The sequence below is a fragment of the Alexandromys fortis genome, unplaced genomic scaffold, assembly GCF_014885135.2.
Source record: "Alexandromys fortis isolate MF-2015 unplaced genomic scaffold, M_Fortis_MF-2015_v1.1 scaffold_182, whole genome shotgun sequence".
Taxonomy (NCBI): Eukaryota; Metazoa; Chordata; class Mammalia; order Rodentia; family Cricetidae; genus Alexandromys; species Alexandromys fortis.
In genome coordinates this window covers 662,511-681,144 of record NW_026068068.1, presented here as the reverse complement: position 1 = coordinate 681,144, position 18,634 = coordinate 662,511, and the positions used below count along the sequence as shown (strand labels likewise).

The window sequence follows — 18,634 nt, the reverse complement described above, 5'->3', positions numbered from 1 at the left end:
TATATTTATATGTGTGTATGTATATACACACACAATAAAATCACACATGACATTCCATGTTATAGCTATAAAAATGTTAATTATTATCAGTTTAAAACTTTCCTTCTTAGGAACCTGGAAATAGTACAATGGCAGGAATGTCCTAAAACAACACAGTAGAAGCCCTGAACCAAGTCTGACTCACAGGGTGACATGAGTAACTGCCCTGACCACTGTGATAGTCCACTCTTGCCACGGTAGCCTCAACATACCTTACTGTAGGTCACTGGGATCTCTGTAATCTTTGCACACACACACACACACACACACACACACAAAACAGGTCAGGGCTGCTAACATGAGTCCACACCCATGCAAAGTCTTCCCTGGAGCAGGTCATTCTGGCCTCACCCAGACATCAGAAGCCCAGCTCCCATTACCCATGCCTAGATCAAGGCAGGAAGTGGCCACTCTGCCTACCTGTACGGGAGAGCTTCTGTAAGGTGTCCCTCAGGTGCAGGAGGACTCCGGGTGACACCTCATATTGGTATGTGTCCATTGTTGGAACCTTCTGGCATCTTCCAAACACACCATCTATGGAAATAGAAAGGCAAAGAGAGCTTGACATGCCATCTGCCAAGGCCAGGAGGGCCCTGTGCAAGGTTCCATTTGGTGATGAGGTAAGACAGAGCACACCAGAGAACACAAAAACCCCGAAGCGCTCAGAAAGGGGCGCCATGGAAATGCAAGTGGGAAGGATGGGGCTGTGGTACTGTGCTTTCCTGCTTTGACGGACCATCTCGTACACATCACACTTTCAAGCCACATGTGGTTTCAGACCTGGGTCTGGAACCCAGGGTCTTCATGCCTGCTAGGCACACTCTACCACTGAGCTCCGCTTACAGCCCTTGCCAGTCACGTTCTCATGTGAAACTTGCTTCTAACATCAGACTGCAAAGTGGCAGTTACTGTGGGAATTATCCACATGAAGTGAAGAATACCCTGGAAATATGACCATTAATTCGCAGAGGACATAAGGATTGATTGAAGGATTCCCTCCCTAGGCCGGGCAGTGGTGGCGCACGCCTTTAATCCCAGCACTCGGGAGGCAGAGGCAGGTTGGATCTCTGTGAGTTTGAGGCCAGCCTGATCTACAAGGGCAAGTTCCAGGACAGGCTCCAACGCTACAGAGAAATCCTGCCTTGGAAAAGGGGGGGGGGAGGAAGATCCCTCCCTGCATGAGCAATGGCTGTGCTCCTGTGCTCCCCGATGATGCAATAAGGGACAGAAGAGTCCCACTGAGCACTGCTGTTTGATTCTCTACCTTTTGTCTGGAATGACAGACTGCAACCACATCTTCAATCCACACCTAATTAATTTAGACCTCAATTAGTCTTTTTTAAGCAAATTGTCAACTTTGAGCTGCACTTTTAGGGTGGGGTGTCACACACTGTAATCACCTTCTTTGGCTCACATGAGGGACTGATTCAGGGGCTGTTGCTTGCCACACAAGGTGGCCATCTGCAGACCCCTGGTCACGCAGGGAGGGGAAAGGAGGATTTCCCCTTTGTTCACAACAGTCTCTTCTCCAGTGTAGCTAAAGAAAGCCATTTCACTGCAACCAGCTTAATTAGAAGAAGCACATTTGCCCAGTACCATCCTGAAGCAAAACATACCTGCCCCTCTCTCCACACCGCCCTCCCCCCACATCACCCCCCACACCGCCCTCCCCCCCCACTGCCCTCCCTCCACACCACCCCCCACACCTCAGTCCCCCCACACTGCCCTCCCTCCACACGGCCCTCCACACCTCCCTCCTGCCACACCGCCCTCCTTTCACACCGCCCTCCTTCCATACCGCCCTCCACATCGCTCCCCACACGCCCTCCTTCCACACCGCCCTGCCATGGCGTCACCACCAGACTGTCCTTTCATGATGCCTCTCTGCAACTCCTGTCCACAGTCCCCACAGTCCCAGGGGAGTTGGCCCAGGCTTCCGTGGACAGTGGCAACAACAACCACTGACCCTGCCATCAGAGTGCTACTCCAGAATTCAGGTGAGGATGGCCCCAGGTTCTATAGACTCCAGCAGGGCCTGCCCACCATGAGAAACAGAAAACAGACTCCCACTGTATGCAGGTCAGAGTGGATGGAGATGGAGGGGAGAGAGGGATGGGAGCTACCACCAGCTCACTGACAGCGCTGTAGCTGCAAGGGAGAAGTTTGCTTTACAGATAGGAATTAGAGGTGAAAGGTCAGATTCTCCCACTTGAAAGGAAGGCATATATACTTTTCCTGGCATTTTGAAGAGGAAGAAAAAGAGATTTATTTTGCAGATTTACTTGTGGTAACAAGGTCCTGTAGACTACAGCCTCCAAAGGCAAGAGTCACTTATACTCCTAACATTACTGTCCCCTAAATGGCCACACAGGCCTGTGCAGGGCCCTGAGGTTCTGTCCAACTTCTGAGCCAAATGCTCTTTCTCCCATTCTCTTCTGGTCTGTGGCACTGTACATGACCTCTGTCATGCCACTGCACACATGCATATACATGCACACAGGCATGCAGCTTTACTCAATTCTGAATGCAGCATTCACACACACATACACACACACACATACAAGCTCAGACTCAATCCATACGCACTCATTCATATGCAAGCATTCACACAAATGTGTGCTCAGACACATGCACAGCACTCACTCAAACACACATATGCACACACAGGATTGCCTCCAGCTGTCACTTTTCCTAGCATTGCTCTGGTTTCTCTTCATCTTCCATTGCCCCTGAGGTGATGCCTCATATTCAGGTGGATTCAGAGATTAGCAACTGCCTAACCGCTGTTCTCCCTGTTCATAAAAGAAAGAGATGCCCATGGAAATGCCTCGCTCCTTCAGCTGGAAAGCCCAGTGGTTTGGAATTTTTTGCCTCATGGCAGATGTCCTGCTGGATAAGGACTTGCTAAGGAGAAGCAGAAGACAGGAACTGACAGGCATGTGTCTTGTGTTCTCTCTACCACTAAACCCATTTTCCAGCTCTGCTTAAGCTCAGAGAACTGGTTTGCTTCCCCAGCCGCTTCCATTCCCACCTTCTCTCACAAAGAAAGCCCACACGGGGACATCGAGAGTTTCTGTTGATGCTAGTTTTCCACTTCCCGTGATAGTGACCACATGTTGTCTCACAGAACAGCTCAGAAGCATCAAGTCAGACTTCCAGGAAGTAAGCAAACAAGCTGGCCCATCTCTACGTACAAGGTCTCAGGCCTGAATGGACAGACCTCCTAAGAGAGACACGCAGGCCGCACTTGCATCTGTGGAGAATATGGTTCCACATTATCTAATATGGAGATGCCTAGAGAAATAATCAGGTTGGGGCATCTTCCTGCCTCTGTATGAAGGATGGGTCAGCCCTGTCCCTGGGCTGAAGGAGGCTCATGGTGTAAGATAGTTCTGTCTTCAGTGTCTGCATTATGATAGTCAATCGTTCCAAGATCAAATGTGTTCCTTACTTCTATAGCAATTTCTTCTCAGTTTCTCCTCTTGCCCATGTGTTCGCCCGTTTTATCCACCACATAACTCGTCACTATCCTCCACCTAGCTCTTCAGGAAGACCTACACACTTGGAAAGTAATACCACAGCTTCTGGTGCTTCTGGATTTCAAAAGCAGGGGAAGCAACTTGGCCGAATCCTTGTGGCAAGTGCATATACCTATCCAATTTTCTATATAGCTATTCAGGAAAGTGGAATGCACAAAGAATCATCTGATTCGTAAGGGAAGGAAGCAGGAGAGAGTCACAATTACACTCTTCACAAAAGTATCATGGAGATTGTGTTGCTATCATTATGAAAAAGGTCAAGAACATTGCAAAAACATAAGTAGAATTCTTGTCATGCACAAGTGGCATTCGCCAAGCCTGGGGAAAGGGACCCTACTTGTTTCTTTTCATGGTCCAAAGTAATGGCCTATAGTGCACATTCAGGCTTGAGAAAGGCTGTACCCAGTAAAACACCGCATGTACTTGCTCAGGAGGAGCCAGTGGCTGTATCTGAACATTACCCCAGAGTGTGATGGTAATCCACAAAGCCCAGGTCATTCAGAGAGCAAATCTAGAACCAAGACATAGCAGCAGAATACACTTTACTTGGAAACCTTGTCCCAGGGACTAGCACAACCACCTGCAGAGAGTCCAGCAGGCACAATTTAAAAACTAGGGCATCGTTCACCATCTACATCTAAATGTGGCTGCTCAAATGGCCAGTGAAGTCCCCTCTGAGACTGGAACATTCCATTCAACAGGGAAGCAGGAAGGGAAATAACTTAAAATAGTTCTAGAATGTCCCTGAAAGAGGAAATCCCTGAAATAGGAAATCCCTGAAACTGACCAGATTATAAGGCACTTCTCTGTCAGAGTAAACAATAAAAACTGTCCCTCTGAGAGGAACATGGCTGGACTGCACGGAAGACTCTCAGAGAAGCCAAACTTCAAAGAAGACTGACCCATACATAGGCTAGGCACAGGAAGCCCGGGATAGCACCTGTCGACTCACTGGGTCTGACTAGTTCTGTCTGAAGCACAGCAGTGCTGCCCAGGGCATGCCCGTGTCACAGTAGAAGGTGGGTGAGGACATACAGAGGTGCTGTGCAGTTGTGCAGTTGCTGGTTGATTCTTTCTGTAGGTAGCGGAGTGCCCATCTCTCTGTCATCCAGGAGCATATGTCCCTAACACAGTAAATCCAGCAACATACATGCCACTGCCTATGAGCAAGGGGCCGCCGGCTGAGTGGACAAGCCAGGCACGTCATGCGGGAATGTGAGCAGTTCCTTTCTGGAGGTGAGGACATGTTTAGAATGGTGAAGACGGTGAGGGGAACAGAGCTCAAGGACCTCCATCCCACCCACCTTTTCACTTGTTATTCATTAAATCCCCATGCATTACCATAGCACCTTTATAACACGTACCAGGTTAAAAGTCCCCCAAACTCCTGTGTTGAACCCTAAGCCTAAAGTGAGGTCATCAGTGCTGGGGCCTTTGGAAGGGGATTGGCCGGGCATGAGGGTAGAACTTTATAGTGGGATTAGTGTCTTCGGGAACATACAAGCGATACCCCATCCCTCTGCATGTGAGGACACAGGAATCCCTCCACACTGAGGTCTCCAGCCTCCAGGACATGAGAAATTAATTTCTGCTACTCCTCAGCCATCAAGGCTAGGGTGTGTGTGTGTGTGTGTGTGTGTGTGTGTGTGTGTGTCCTGTAATCCCATCTTACCCATGTAGAAACCCTGCCATAGTGAGGCCTGCAATCTTTCCTGCTTAGCAGATATTGTACTAGTCCAAGAACTGTGTCATCCAGGGACACCATCACTTCAGACATCTGCTTTTGATCTTTTCATAATTTGTTTCCAGTGATTAGCTTAGAAAATAGGCTCACGTCCAAATCAGGAGCACCAGGAGAGAGAGCACAAGCAAGGAACTCAGGACCGCGAGGGGGGCACCCACACACTGAGACAATGGGGATGTCCTATCAGGAACTCACCAAGGCCAGCTGGCCTGGGTCTGAAAAAGCCTGGGTTAAAACCGGTCTCGCTGAACATAGCAGACAATGAGGACTACTGAGACCCCAAGAACAATGGCAATGGGTTTTTGATCCTACTGCACCTATTGGTTTTGTGGGAGCCTAGGCAGTTTGGATGCTCACCTTACTAGACCTGGATGGAGGTGGGTGGTCCTTGGACTTCTCACAGGGCAGGGAACCCTGATTGCTCTTTGGGCTGACAAGGGAGGGGGACTTGATTGGAGGAGGGGGAGGGAAAGGGGAGGCGGCGGTGGGGAAGAGACAGAAATCTTTAATTAATTAATAAAGAAATAAATAAATTAAAAAAAGAAAATAGGCTCACTATGACTAGATAAGGTGGAGAAATAGCTTAGGCTCACTACAGTTAGATAAGATGGAGACATACCTTAGGGTCACTACAGTTAGATAAAAGGGAGACATAGCTTAGGGTCACTACAGTTAGATAAGGGGGAGATATAGATTCTTCTGAAACTAATGAGATTCATGTGTGTGCACGCGCCTCTGTGTGTGTGTGTGTGTGTGTGTGTGTGTGTGTACACTGACACTTAACTCTCTTATTCTGAGCTAGCCTAACTGATACAGTTTCTTATGCCCCCCATGCATGGTAAGAACCATGGTACCCAAAGAAGTCGAGTGGCAGGGCTTCTCTTGGTCACTGAGCACACGGCAGGCAGGCTACTGGTCCCTCTATCCACTTGCTTCACTAGTCAGAGTGACTGGAAGTAGGAACCTAGTGGAGGAAGCTGGGGAACTGGGGTCTGCTGTTCCAAACCCTAGCAAGCTCAGGAGTGCCGCTCATGGTCACTTGACCTTACCAGGGTCAACAAACTGCCCAGGCTTGTAGGAACAGAGCAAGGGTAGGGGTGGGCAGTGTAGGACAAGGTAAGCATATCTAGTTTCAAGGCATTCCTGCTGATATTCTAGATAAAGTCAAGATAAGCAGATTTTTAAGGATAATAATTAAAGGGTATTTCAAAACAAATGGGTTTCTTCCCACATTGCTCCCAAGCAACTATGTCTTCCTTCAGATATGGAGCCATGTCTTCCTTCAGAGATGGAGCAATACTACCTAGCATTGGGCCTACAGCGTGTGGCTTCTGACCCAGTTCCATCACAGCCTTGGGCCACTTTTCAGTTTCCTATGTCCACTACAGTGATGGATGATCAAGTTGGTGTAGCCAGATTTTCTTACAAACCACATATCAGGTCCCTCAAACTACCAGGTCTGTGAAGTCACCCTGACCAACCCAAGCCCAGTTTCCGCCTCTCTGAATAACAACAGAGAGCCAGCAGGGCATAGTCAGAAAGACAAGCAGAAAACTAAGTCATGGCACAGCCCTGACAATACAGGCAGAGGTCAGCTCGCAGGCAGCCCACAGACCATGTCACTCAGAATGTAACCAAGCTACTGTCACTGCTGCAGTATCATGATACCGTCTAGCTTCCTGATGGCCTCAAAGATCCAACCTCAAACTCAGTCCTTTTCATTACTATGGAAAGCCAGTTTCATAAGCGCAAACACGTGCACACACACATATGTATACACACACATGCATACACATACATGCATATACGCAAGCAAGCACACACACACACACACACACACACACACTGATGGAAAAGGACATCTTGACATTTTAGTAGATGATACGCACTTACCACAACTGGGACCTAAGACACCAGACGTAACTCTAAACAAATGGGCTCTACAAGCTAATCAACACTGTTGATGAAATTTTCTCTGGATGCTAAAATAACCAAGGAGTTGAGGTATAGCTTAGTGCCAAAGCACTGACCTAGCATGCACAAAGCCCTGCATTCCATCCATTTCCAACACTGTAAAAATAAGAGAAATAATAACAATAATTGTATAAAATGAAGAGATGGGCATATCACAGATGGAACACTTCTCTGAACAGAAAGCAGCCAGTCCAGTTCTCCACATACACACCCTGCCAAGGATGGCATTGAGGGCAAACTGAACATACAACTTCTGTTTATAAAGAGCTCAAGTATCATTTGAGGGTCCAGAAACCCCAGTAAGTGTATCTCTCTGCTCATATACAGCAAAGTGTAAGAATAAAGAAAGCAGGAACAATTTCTAACTAACACTTTTTTTTCTTGGAATATTCTGTGGGTAAATAAAGGAAAAACTGAGTCAGCAGAGGAACACATCATGGTCACCATGGAAACTGTGTACCAATCCAGCCTCATTGGGGTCACCATGGAAACTTTGGGCCAACCCAACCTCGCCGTCAGAACTGAGAATCAACTCGATCTTACCACAGTTACCAAGGAAACAATAAACCAACACAACTGCATGGTGATCACCATAAAAAACAAGATGGACCCAGTCTCATCGTGGTCATTATCAGATTGTAGACAAACTATCACATCATGGTCGCCATGGAAACTGGATGAACCCAGCCTCATCATGGTCACCAGTAGAACTTGCTGGGAAACTTCAAGGAATATCATCCCAGAGATAAGTGCTTAACCCTCTGAGTTCTAAGATCTGAGAGCAAGAACAGTAGAAAGAAGGATGTACACATGGTCTGCCAGCAGCTCCCAGGGGTGAAGGCCAAGGAGAAAGAGCCCTCTTGGGATAACCCACATACTGAAAGGAGAAAAAGCTGGTATGGTAATTCCAGCATTGGAGAGGTAGAGGCAAGAAGATTGTGAGCTTGATTTGTCCACGCTGAACTTCATAGAGAGAAGTGGGGGACAGAGAGAATGAAAGAAAGAGCAAGAAAGAAAAAAATCTAAATTTAAGGAAAGAAGGAAACCCAGCAGAAAGTCCCCAGTTAACATGGCTTGCTGGCCCAAAGGTACCACCCACAAGGCAAGGGTTGAGACGATTCCTTTGTCCCTTGACATAACAAGACAGTCAGCGAAGCATTTCCACTCTCCAGGGAAGTAACGGCTCTGCCATCACAGCTGAGCAGGCTCGGCCCCAGCAAGTTGCAATTCCCTGGCCCTGACATCCTGAGCATCCACCCAAGGCCAGGGACAGGGATGCCCGAGGCTAGGCTCCCACTCGGAAAGGTGAATTCACTGTAGAGCTCGGAGATCCACATTTGGAGCATGTGGTGTGAGCTGGAGGCACGAAGATAAGCAGGGAGAGGAGCTTATCTGCAGCGGCCAATCTCCCATCAGCAGCCCTGCAGCAACGTTGCCAAGTAACCAGCTGCTGCTCTTAGCAGACTGGAGTGTTCCATCTGCTATTCAGGTGAGAATAGAAAGGCCTGACAGGAGGGCCAGAAACAGCACAAATGAAAACAGTACATTATGTGGACAAACAGAAGAGTCTTCTAGTCCCTACCTTACCTAGAAGTAGTCATTCAAACAGAACAGCTATCCATGGCCTGCTCCTGGATCCTTCTGTGCCACCTACTAACAGGCTCCCAGACACATCCCAGAGGGACAAAGGGAAAAGAATGACTTCTTTTTTTTTTTGATGGGGAAAATAGTTTATCAAAGAATCTTGCTGATCTTGTTGCCAAGATTTAGTGTAGTTATGCTACTGTCTACTTAAGAAAAGGAAACAGCAAGTTTAAGACCAAGGATGTATACATAACATTATCTTCTCAGTAGTCATGGGATACATGCTTAGATTTACATTATCTTTACAGTAGTCATGGGATACATGTTTAGATTTACATTATCTTCTCAGTAGTCATGGGATACATGCTTAGATTTACATTATCTTTACAGTAGTCATGGGATACATGTTTAGATTTACATTATCTTCTCAGTAGTCATGGGATACATGCTTAGATTTACATTATCTTCTCAGTAGTCATGGGATACATGCTTAGATTTACATTATCTTTACAGTAGTCATGGGATACATGTTTAGATTTACATTATCTTCTCAGTAGTCATGGGATACATGCTTAGATTTACATTATCTTCTCAGTAGTCATGGGATACATGCTTAGATTTACATTATCTTTACAGTAGTCATGGGATACATGTTTAGATTTACATTATCTTTACAGTAGTCATGGGATACATGCTTAGATTTACATTATCTTCTCAGTAGTCATGGGATACATGCTTAGATTTACATTATCTTTACAGTAGTCATGGGATACATGTTTAGATTTACATTATCTTCTCAGTAGTCATGGGATACATGCTTAGATTTACATTATCTTCTCAGTAGTCATGGGATACATGCTTAGATTTACATTATCTTTACAGTAGTCATGGGATACATGTTTAGATTTACATTATCTTTACAGTAGTCATGGGATACATGCTTAGATTTACATTATCTTCTCAGTAGTCATGGGATACATGCTTAGATTTACATTATCTTTATAGTAGTCATGGGATACATGCTTAGATTTACATTATCTTCTCAGTAGATGTAAAGATAAGAATGAGTACAGAACTCAATGGTTTCCTGGTAATTTTTCAGAGCATAAAAATGGTTTTGGTTCATATACACATTTCCAAAATAGCCAAAGTGGACTGTCTTCACATCTCAATGATAAAGAGCTTGCTGCAAATATGTCATATTGGAACACAACTACCGAAGAGGAAGAAAACAGTTTGATTTCAATTGGGCCAAATAATCTGAGTAGCTATTTTCAGACTGTGACCCAAAATGACCAATATATATAAGGAAAACCACATATCTCTAAATCAGGTAAATGAAAATTGAAACCCCAATGAAGTATCACCTCATCTTTGTTGTGTGACTATTGTTAACAAAAAAAAAGATGAGCATTGAAGAAAATGAGAAGAAAAACGAATTCTTGATAATTATAAAAATAATCTGGTAATTGTTCATAAAATTGCAAATTGAAATAAAATTGGACCTAGCAATACTGTGACCGACTATTTAAACAGTAGAAATGAAATAGGTTTTCTAAAAAGATATAAAAACCCTTATATCTGGTGCAGCACTATTAATACTAACAAAATATGAATATATTTAAGTGTCTATAAATAGAAGATAAAGAAAGGAATGGCTTCTAAAGAGTTTTATCACTGAGCCCTTCCTTCCATCCAGTTCATACATTCTTGCCCCTATCCCCAACCCATACACTTAAGGCAGATCACTGTCTGAGTTACCACAGAGAATGGGAACTATAGAGTCAGTCGCTTATTGCCACAGCATCCATGAAGATCCACCTAATCCCAGCACAAGACTCAGGATGCTCCAATCCACCCCGGAAATAGAAGAGAGTCCCCCATTCCACCTTCACCTCCAGCTCTCATGTTAAATTGATGAAGCTGGGTGTGAAAGGGCCATCCTGTTCCGGACTTTACATTATCTTCTCAGTAGTCATGGGATACATGCTTAGATTTACATTATCTAAAATAATGTAAAATTTTCTGACCAAAGCCTTGGCAGAGCTGTGAACATTATCACAGGGAGGTCAGATTGACTTTCATAAAAGAAATGGGGCTGTCCTCTTTACCCTGGACGCTCATCATATACCAGAGCCACCCTTGTGAGACTCAAGTGAAATCAGTACAAAACGAGAGTCTCTCCCAGGCTATGACTTTCTGCAACCCTGAGCCTACTGACCAACCCTGTTCTCACATAAACAGCAGGCTGTGTGGACTCACTACAGGTGCCCATCCCAGCTGCACCCAGACACGAAAGTGGGGGCTGTACACTCGTCCACAGCAGGAAACATCATCCAAGGTTGCCCAGAGGAAGTTGTACTTCTCCATCTACCTAGTGACCCAGATATTTCTGGGGGTACACAGTAAGCCTTAGAGAGACAGGCTCTCTGACTCCCCACTCTATCATGTGTTCACCATGGTACAGTGAAAGTTGCATGTCCCCATCATTCCACTTTCAAGACTGACCCAGGATGCCGGGTGATGGTGGCCCACACCTTTAATCCCAGCACTCGGGAGGCAGAGGCAGGTGGATCTCTGTGAGTTCGAGACCAGCCTGGTCTACAAAGCTAGTGCCAGGACAGGCTCCAAAGCCACAGAGAAACGCTGTCTCGAAAAAACAAAATAAAAAAAAATAAAAAATAAATAAAATAAAAAAAAGACTGACCCAGGGACTAGGGACTAGAGAGATAGGTCATCTGGATGGGCAGATAAATGGAATGAGGTCCATCCATATAAATGAACATTTTTAGTCTTAAAGAGGAAGGAAAGAAGGAAATCACCATACTTGTCACAACATGGATGACTCTCAAGGACATTATGCTAAGTAAAAGAAGACAGTCCCAAAAGTGGCCAGATCTGGAAGCCAGCATGAAGCCAGCCTAGAATCCCTGCTGGGTTACCCATCTGGAGCCATGAGGTAGCCGTTTTCAGGTCAGAACAAAGGGACTTACAGTTTCAAGCACTTTCATCCAAAGGACCAAGATCAGCAATGCTCCAATTTGTTTTTCAGACTAAGAGCTAAGAATAATTTCTACAAAACCGACATATTTCATCTTTAATTACCACATTACAGACAGGGCTATATAAATATCACATTTTTATAAAAGTAACAGGCCAGCCATGCTGGCCAGGGACACAGGTGGGCCATCTTCAGACCTTCACTCTCCCTTCTCTCCCCCACATCTAGTCCCGTGCCTCATCCCCACCTCTCTATTTGACCACCTGCTTCAGCCTCCACTTCCTCTCTCCCTCCACCTCCAGGGGCTCACAGAGGTCACCTCCCACAGTCTTCCTCGCCAATCCATCCCCTTTGTCTCAGGCACCAACTCTAACAGGCATTCCCTGGGAACTCACCAGCCATGCTCGCTAGAGAAGCAAGGAGGAAGATAATATCTTCAGACATTAATTCTTCTTATTCTCTTTCAAATCCAACCTTCCAGTCTCATCTCTCACTCTGAAACAGACCTTTCCTCCCCCTCTACCTCCATTCCCAGGGGACTAAGCAGATCCTGGTGGCACATGCCACTTTCCTCCCTCCTGTGGACACCCTCATCGCTGGTCCATCTTCATCCCTAAGTGCCAGCTCCCAGTACCAAGAAATATTCCAGTACCTGGAATCCCCAGTGGCCTCACCTATCAGGATCCCAGAAGAATTTCCTATCAGAAGGCACACAGACACCAGACTCTAAAAACTAAGAGAGCAACAGAAACCAAGAAACAAAACATCCATCCAACAAAGTCAAGAACAGGTATCAGCACCTACAATTACAATTGTCTCAATCCCAGATGCCTAGACACCAGCATAAAAACACAATCAATAACAGCAAGAACAATATGTCTCCACTAGAGCCCAGCAACCCTACCCCAGCAGGCCCTGAGTATTCCAGCATAGCCAAGACTGTTCTGCCCCTCTCCACTGCACATGCTTTACTCTGCTCCTCCATCTCTCCCGTTCTCTTACCTGTTTCCTCCTTATAGTGGTACCCACCAGGAGAAGGCAAGCAGCTGGGAGGGGTTGGAAATGCTTGAAATATCTTTTTCCATTCTTTTATCCTGAGGTGTGTTAAGGTGTGTTTCTTGGTGCAGCACAAGAATGGATCCTGTTTTTATATCCATTCTGTTAGTCTGTGTCTTTTTACTGTGGAATTGAGATGCTGATGTTGAGAGATACCAATGAGCTGTATTTGTTGGGTCTCATTTTGTTCTATGGTATAGGCTTCCACCCTTCTTTGGATTTGCTGGTCTGATATTATTTATTCTTTATTTCTTTTTGAGTGTGGTTAGATTCTTCAGATTAAAGTTTCCCTTTTAGCACTTTTTGTAGGGTTGAATTTGTAAAAAGATACTGCTTAGATTTACTTTTATCATGGAAGGTCTTTTTCCCCTCCATCTATTGTGATTGAACATTTTGCTGGATATTGTAGTCAGGGCTGTAGTTCTTTGACTGAGGTATCCATTTCTTCTATCTTGTCTTCAGTGAGTGAAATTCTCTCTTCCTTCTCTCATCTTCTGTTGGTGAGACTTGCTTCTGTGTTCCTGTTCAAGTTTCTTATTTTCATTTTCTGGTTTCTTTCAGTTTGTGTTTTCTTTATTGAATCTGTTTCCACTCTCAGGTCTTGAACTCTTTTATTCATTTCTGTCTAGTGTTTGTTTGTGTTTTCATAGATTTCTTTGAGTAATTTATTGCTATCCTCTTTAAGAACCTCTATCATTCATAAAGGCTGTTTTAACATCTTTTTATTCAGTCTTGGCTATGTTGGAATACTCAGGGCCTGCTGGGGTAGGGTTGCTGGGCTCTAGTAGAGATATGTTGTTCTTGTTGTTGTCTAGTGGGGTCGATGGGATGGTTTGCAGTAGCCCAGAACTTAATCAGATGCAGACTCTGCCTCCAAACAAGCTGCCTGGTCACAGACCACCTTGGCTCTGGTGATGATCAGTGATGGTCATTATCTAGATTGGATCTCCCTGAAGAACCATCATGTCCCATGATGCCAGTGGGGACCATGCATAGGTCAGTGGCCCTAAAGTGGCTAGGATCCAGGTTGATGCCCAAGGACCATGTTATCACCTAACAGCATTCAGATGTTCATGGCCTGTGCCATGACCTAAATCCATGTTGATGTCCGTGTGTTGTTCTGTCTGCAGGGACAATGCTGATATGAGTAGTCTACACTGCCACCTGAGACCATGGTGGTAGCTGGATCCAGGCTGCCACCAAGGGCCATGTCAGTGTCTGACATCCTGCTACAGACAGGGTCTGAGCTGATGTCCATGGCCCATTTTACCAGCAAAGGTCAAGCAGAAGTCCATGACCTTCTCTGCTCCTAAAGTCGTGTTGATATTCGTGGGCCAAGATGCCACTGGGGACTAGGCTGATGTGGGTGGCCTACGTTGCCACCTGAGTCCATGGTGATGCCTAGGCCTATGTTGCCACACAAGGCCACATTTGGGTCTGTGGTCTTTAAACAGTTAGGTCTGTGTTGATGTCTGTGGCTTGTACTACCACCAAAGGCCATGCAGATATCCTTGGTCTCCCTGAGCCCACGTTGATGTCTATGATCCCAGCTACATCAGAGGGCCTTGTCTGGGTCCATGCCCTATTGCAGCCTGAAGCACTGATCATGGTCTGTGCTGGTGCCAGAAACCATGTGGAAGTCCATGATCCATGCTGTAGCAGTCAGTAAGGAGCAAATAAGCTACTTTGTCAGTGATAGCGATGACTGCAGATGCACAGTTGAGAAAGAGGGACATGGAAGACATACGTGGGACTCCCTCCTTCACTTCTACCCCCCAAATAGTAACAGCCTAAACAGGAAGCCATTGAAGAGAATTCTTAAAAAGTGTGATAGGATGCTGAAATGTCACACTTGACAATGGATGGCCTTCGGCAGGGATGCATAGGGGAAGGACTCAGTTCTATTTAAGAGGCAGGCCACTGAGAGTTTGACTATGACCCAGTGAGGTCACAAGGGCAGGGGGTGGACAAGGAAGGACTTGGAAGTATAGATATAAACAGAGAATTCTTAAAAGAGGAAACACAAATGGCTAAGACACACCTAAAGAATTGTCCAACCAAGAAGACATCAGGAAAATGTAAATCAAAACTACTTTGAGATTTCATCTTACACCAATCACAATGGCCCAGATCAACAGAACATATGACAGATAGCTCATGCTGTAAAGGGTGTGGAGTTAGGGAAGCACTCATCTGTTCCTGCTTGGAGTGCAAACTTCTACAGCCAATTTGAGAATCAATAAGGCTATGGCAAATCCCCAGAAAGATGGGACCCAGCTATACCACTCCTGAGAGTACTCCCAAAGGATGCTGTATTCTACTAGAGAGACACTTGCCCAATAATGCTCATTGCTGCTCTATACATAATAGCCAGAAATTGAAAACAATACAGATGTCCATCAATGGATGAATGGATTAAGAAAATGTGGCACTTTTACACAATGGAATATTACTCAGCCATTTAAAGATGAAAATCTCAGGTAAATGAAACTAGAAAAATATCCTAAATGAAATAACTCAATATCAGAAAGATGAATATAATATGTATTTTTCTATGTAGATGTTAGCTGTTAAGTCCTTGTTAAGCAAGCAAAATCAATATAACCACAGAGATTAGGTATATAGTAAAAGACTATGGGGGTAGGGATGGATTTTCTTAGGAAGAAGCAATAGAATAGTTATGGATGGATGGGGTGTGAAACTACAACATGAATCAAACAGGAAGGTGGAATGAAAATGGGGATAAGGAAGAGAAAATGGGGAGCTAAACCTAAGAGCTATTTGTGGAGCCATATACATATATATACATATTAGGTATATGTATATACATACACCTAATACAGAAGAAGCTTCCTAAAATATATACATATATGAAAGCAATCACCAAATGACAAGGCACATGGAGCCTCAGCTGGACATCTCTCATCACCAAATGAAGCTTCCAGTACCAAGAACGGGTTATATCTAATTGATCTCTTAGCAAAACCCCCCAAACAACATAGGTTACTGTGAAGGCTGTTGGCAGCTCCCCATAAACTTACAACATGTTCTACCGCTGAAGACAACACCTATGCAATTCATTGAACAAGGAAATATTCTTCAGCCCTCTGGGCTAGTATTCATGATACCGGAAGGCACTCTGCACACTACCAAAGAATAGAGGTAAACACTGACCCAGCTATAAACCTTTCTGTCTATAATGGTGCCCTGCCTGCAAGATAAACTGGGGCAAACGTGGCACAAAGCTAGTGGGAGTGACCAACCAATATATGAGTTAAGGCTCACTCTGTGAGATGGAATCCACATCCAGTGATGCTTGGGTGGCCAAGAATCTGAGACTTCATAGGTAATGGATCTAGGGTAAAATCAAATACTACTGCTCTACTAAAGGAGAGTCACAATAAAATTACTTCTAACAACATCTGCTATCCTCATAGAGCCATGCCTTGCTCAACCATCATCAGAGAAGCCTCTTCCAGCAGCATATGAGAACAAATACGCAGAGCCACAGCCAGACAATATGCAGAGCATGAGAGACTTTGGAATACCCAGTACTAAATCAAATCCCTCTCTTCAGGGATCAGGAAATTCTATGGAAGAAGAGACAGAAAAATTATAATAAGAGCCAGAGGGTATGACAGACACCAAGGAATCAAGGACTTATAGACACAATAAGGCCAGCACATGTACAGACTCACAGAGACTGTGGCACCACGCATACGGCTTGCATGGGTCAGCAACAGGTGGAGCCCTAGAACTAAAAGGAAAAGTAGACACAAGCTTCTATCCCTAACCCAGAAGTTATAATTTCCAAATGATAGACACTTACAAATTAAAAGTTAGTTCTCTTTAAGAGAGTCCTACTGGGGAAGCAAACCACGCTCATGTTTAAACACCGTGTCTACCCTTAAGTAGTAGATGGCCAACACAAAATGAACTCAATGGCATCTTAGGAGGATCTTTGTTTCATAATGTTAAGTCAGAGCATGTTTGTTTGTTTGTTTGGTTGGTTGGTTGGTTGGTTGGTTTAACTTTACCAGGTCCTTTGCACAAATATTATGGCTTCCAATTTGTGGTTTTATGGGATTCCTGTGTGCAAATGTTTTGGTTGCTACATCTTTATACATTTCTTGCACTTTTTCTTTGGCCTTTTTCTTGCTTGGTTCTTTTGTCCTGTGCCTAGTTGTTTATCTTTGTGTTGTCTTATTCATTTTATTACTTTTGGCTGGGCGGTGGTGGCGCATGCCTTTGCCTGTTTCTAAAGGGAAACAGAAAGGGTGTGGATCCAGATGGTAGGGAAGGATCTTGGAGGAGTAGGAGGAGGGAAAACTGTCATCAGAATATATTGTGTGAAAAAAAAATCTATTTTCAATAAAAGAAGAAGCAATGAGCATTAGTAAGCAGTAAGGCACACATAGTATTATAATTGAGGGAGAAATAAAAGCAATTTATTTGAAAATCAAAATACAATTAAGAATGGAACCTAAGGAAATGTCCAGTTGTTTAAAGAAAGGCCCGATGTGTGACCAGACCCTCAATAATTTGGAGGTCCAATGGCATGACTCTCCTGCGCAGAAGTTCAAATATTCAACAATCGATCATCAGATCAAGAAGTACTCAAATAATCAACAATTGATCATCATACCAAGGAGTAGTCATACTGAGACTACAGTCATCAAACCAAGCAGTACACCAAGATTACAGGAAGAATAAGAGAACATCTACAGTTTATGGCACCTTTACTCATGGAACAGCTCATGGGCATGGTCCTTAACAGACCCTCCTTTTGATGAATATCTAAATACATGCCCACCCATTCCCATGATGACCTCATGGATATGTATCTACACATTCCAAAGATGACCACATGCGTGCCAGGGGCCTCGTGTTCCTGCTGCCATACATTCTCACTGGAATAGGATGCACCCTCAAACTGAGAGCCAAAAGAGCCCTCCATCTTTGAGCAGCTTTTCCTGGGTGTTTTGTTACATCAACGAGAAAGATGACTGATCCAGTGAGGAAGGATTAATTTCAGCCCCCCAGTTTCAGGTGCTTACCTGGTGTCACCACTGTGAGCTTGAATTCCTTCAGAGCATCATGATGGAAATTGTGTAGTGGAACGAAGCTGTTTGGCTCATCCTAACTGTGAAGCAGAGGGTGGTGAGCCAGAACAAGATAAACCCCTCAAAGACTACAGTTAGTCACCCATTTCTCCAGCTAGGACCATAGTCAGCAACGGTAAGGTCCGAGCCCTCCTGATCCAGTCACCTCACAGTGATCTGACCTAAGTACCAAGCCCTAAGTACATGATCCTTTGGAACCTTCCAAACAGTGACAACCTTCTATCCAACCCTTCTATCACATAGACTGAAGGCCTAACCCAGAACAGGCACAGACATTACAGGCCTACTAAACGTGCACTGTTCCTACCCTCTGCTCACAAGTGGTGCTGTCTAAATGAAGTTTCTTTGCTTTCCCAGGCTGACCAATACTACTATGACCATTTGGTATTGATGGACAGTTGGTGTAGTTCTCCTCAGGAAGACCATTTCTCCCCCTCAGTGTTCCTGAGCTTTCCCCTCTCCATATTAACATATTGTTGTTGTCCTTGTTTAGCTCGTATTTAAGCAGTCATGTTGGTGAGACTTCATTAGTGTAGCTTCTGATATTCCTAGGAGACACACTTTCAGGTAAACA

General features: G+C 44.8%; 1 protein-coding gene across 1 annotated transcript in view; it reads right to left on the bottom strand.

Annotated features, from left to right (window-relative positions):
• The window catches only part of Ptprn2 (protein tyrosine phosphatase receptor type N2), a 704,719-nt gene that overhangs the window by 518,039 nt on the left and 168,046 nt on the right, over positions 1 to 18,634 (bottom strand). Inside the window, exon 3 of the mRNA XM_050120851.1 lies at positions 460 to 573. Coding sequence (XP_049976808.1) covers positions 460 to 573 — 114 coding nt within the window. The remainder of the gene's footprint in view (positions 1 to 459; positions 574 to 18,634) is intronic.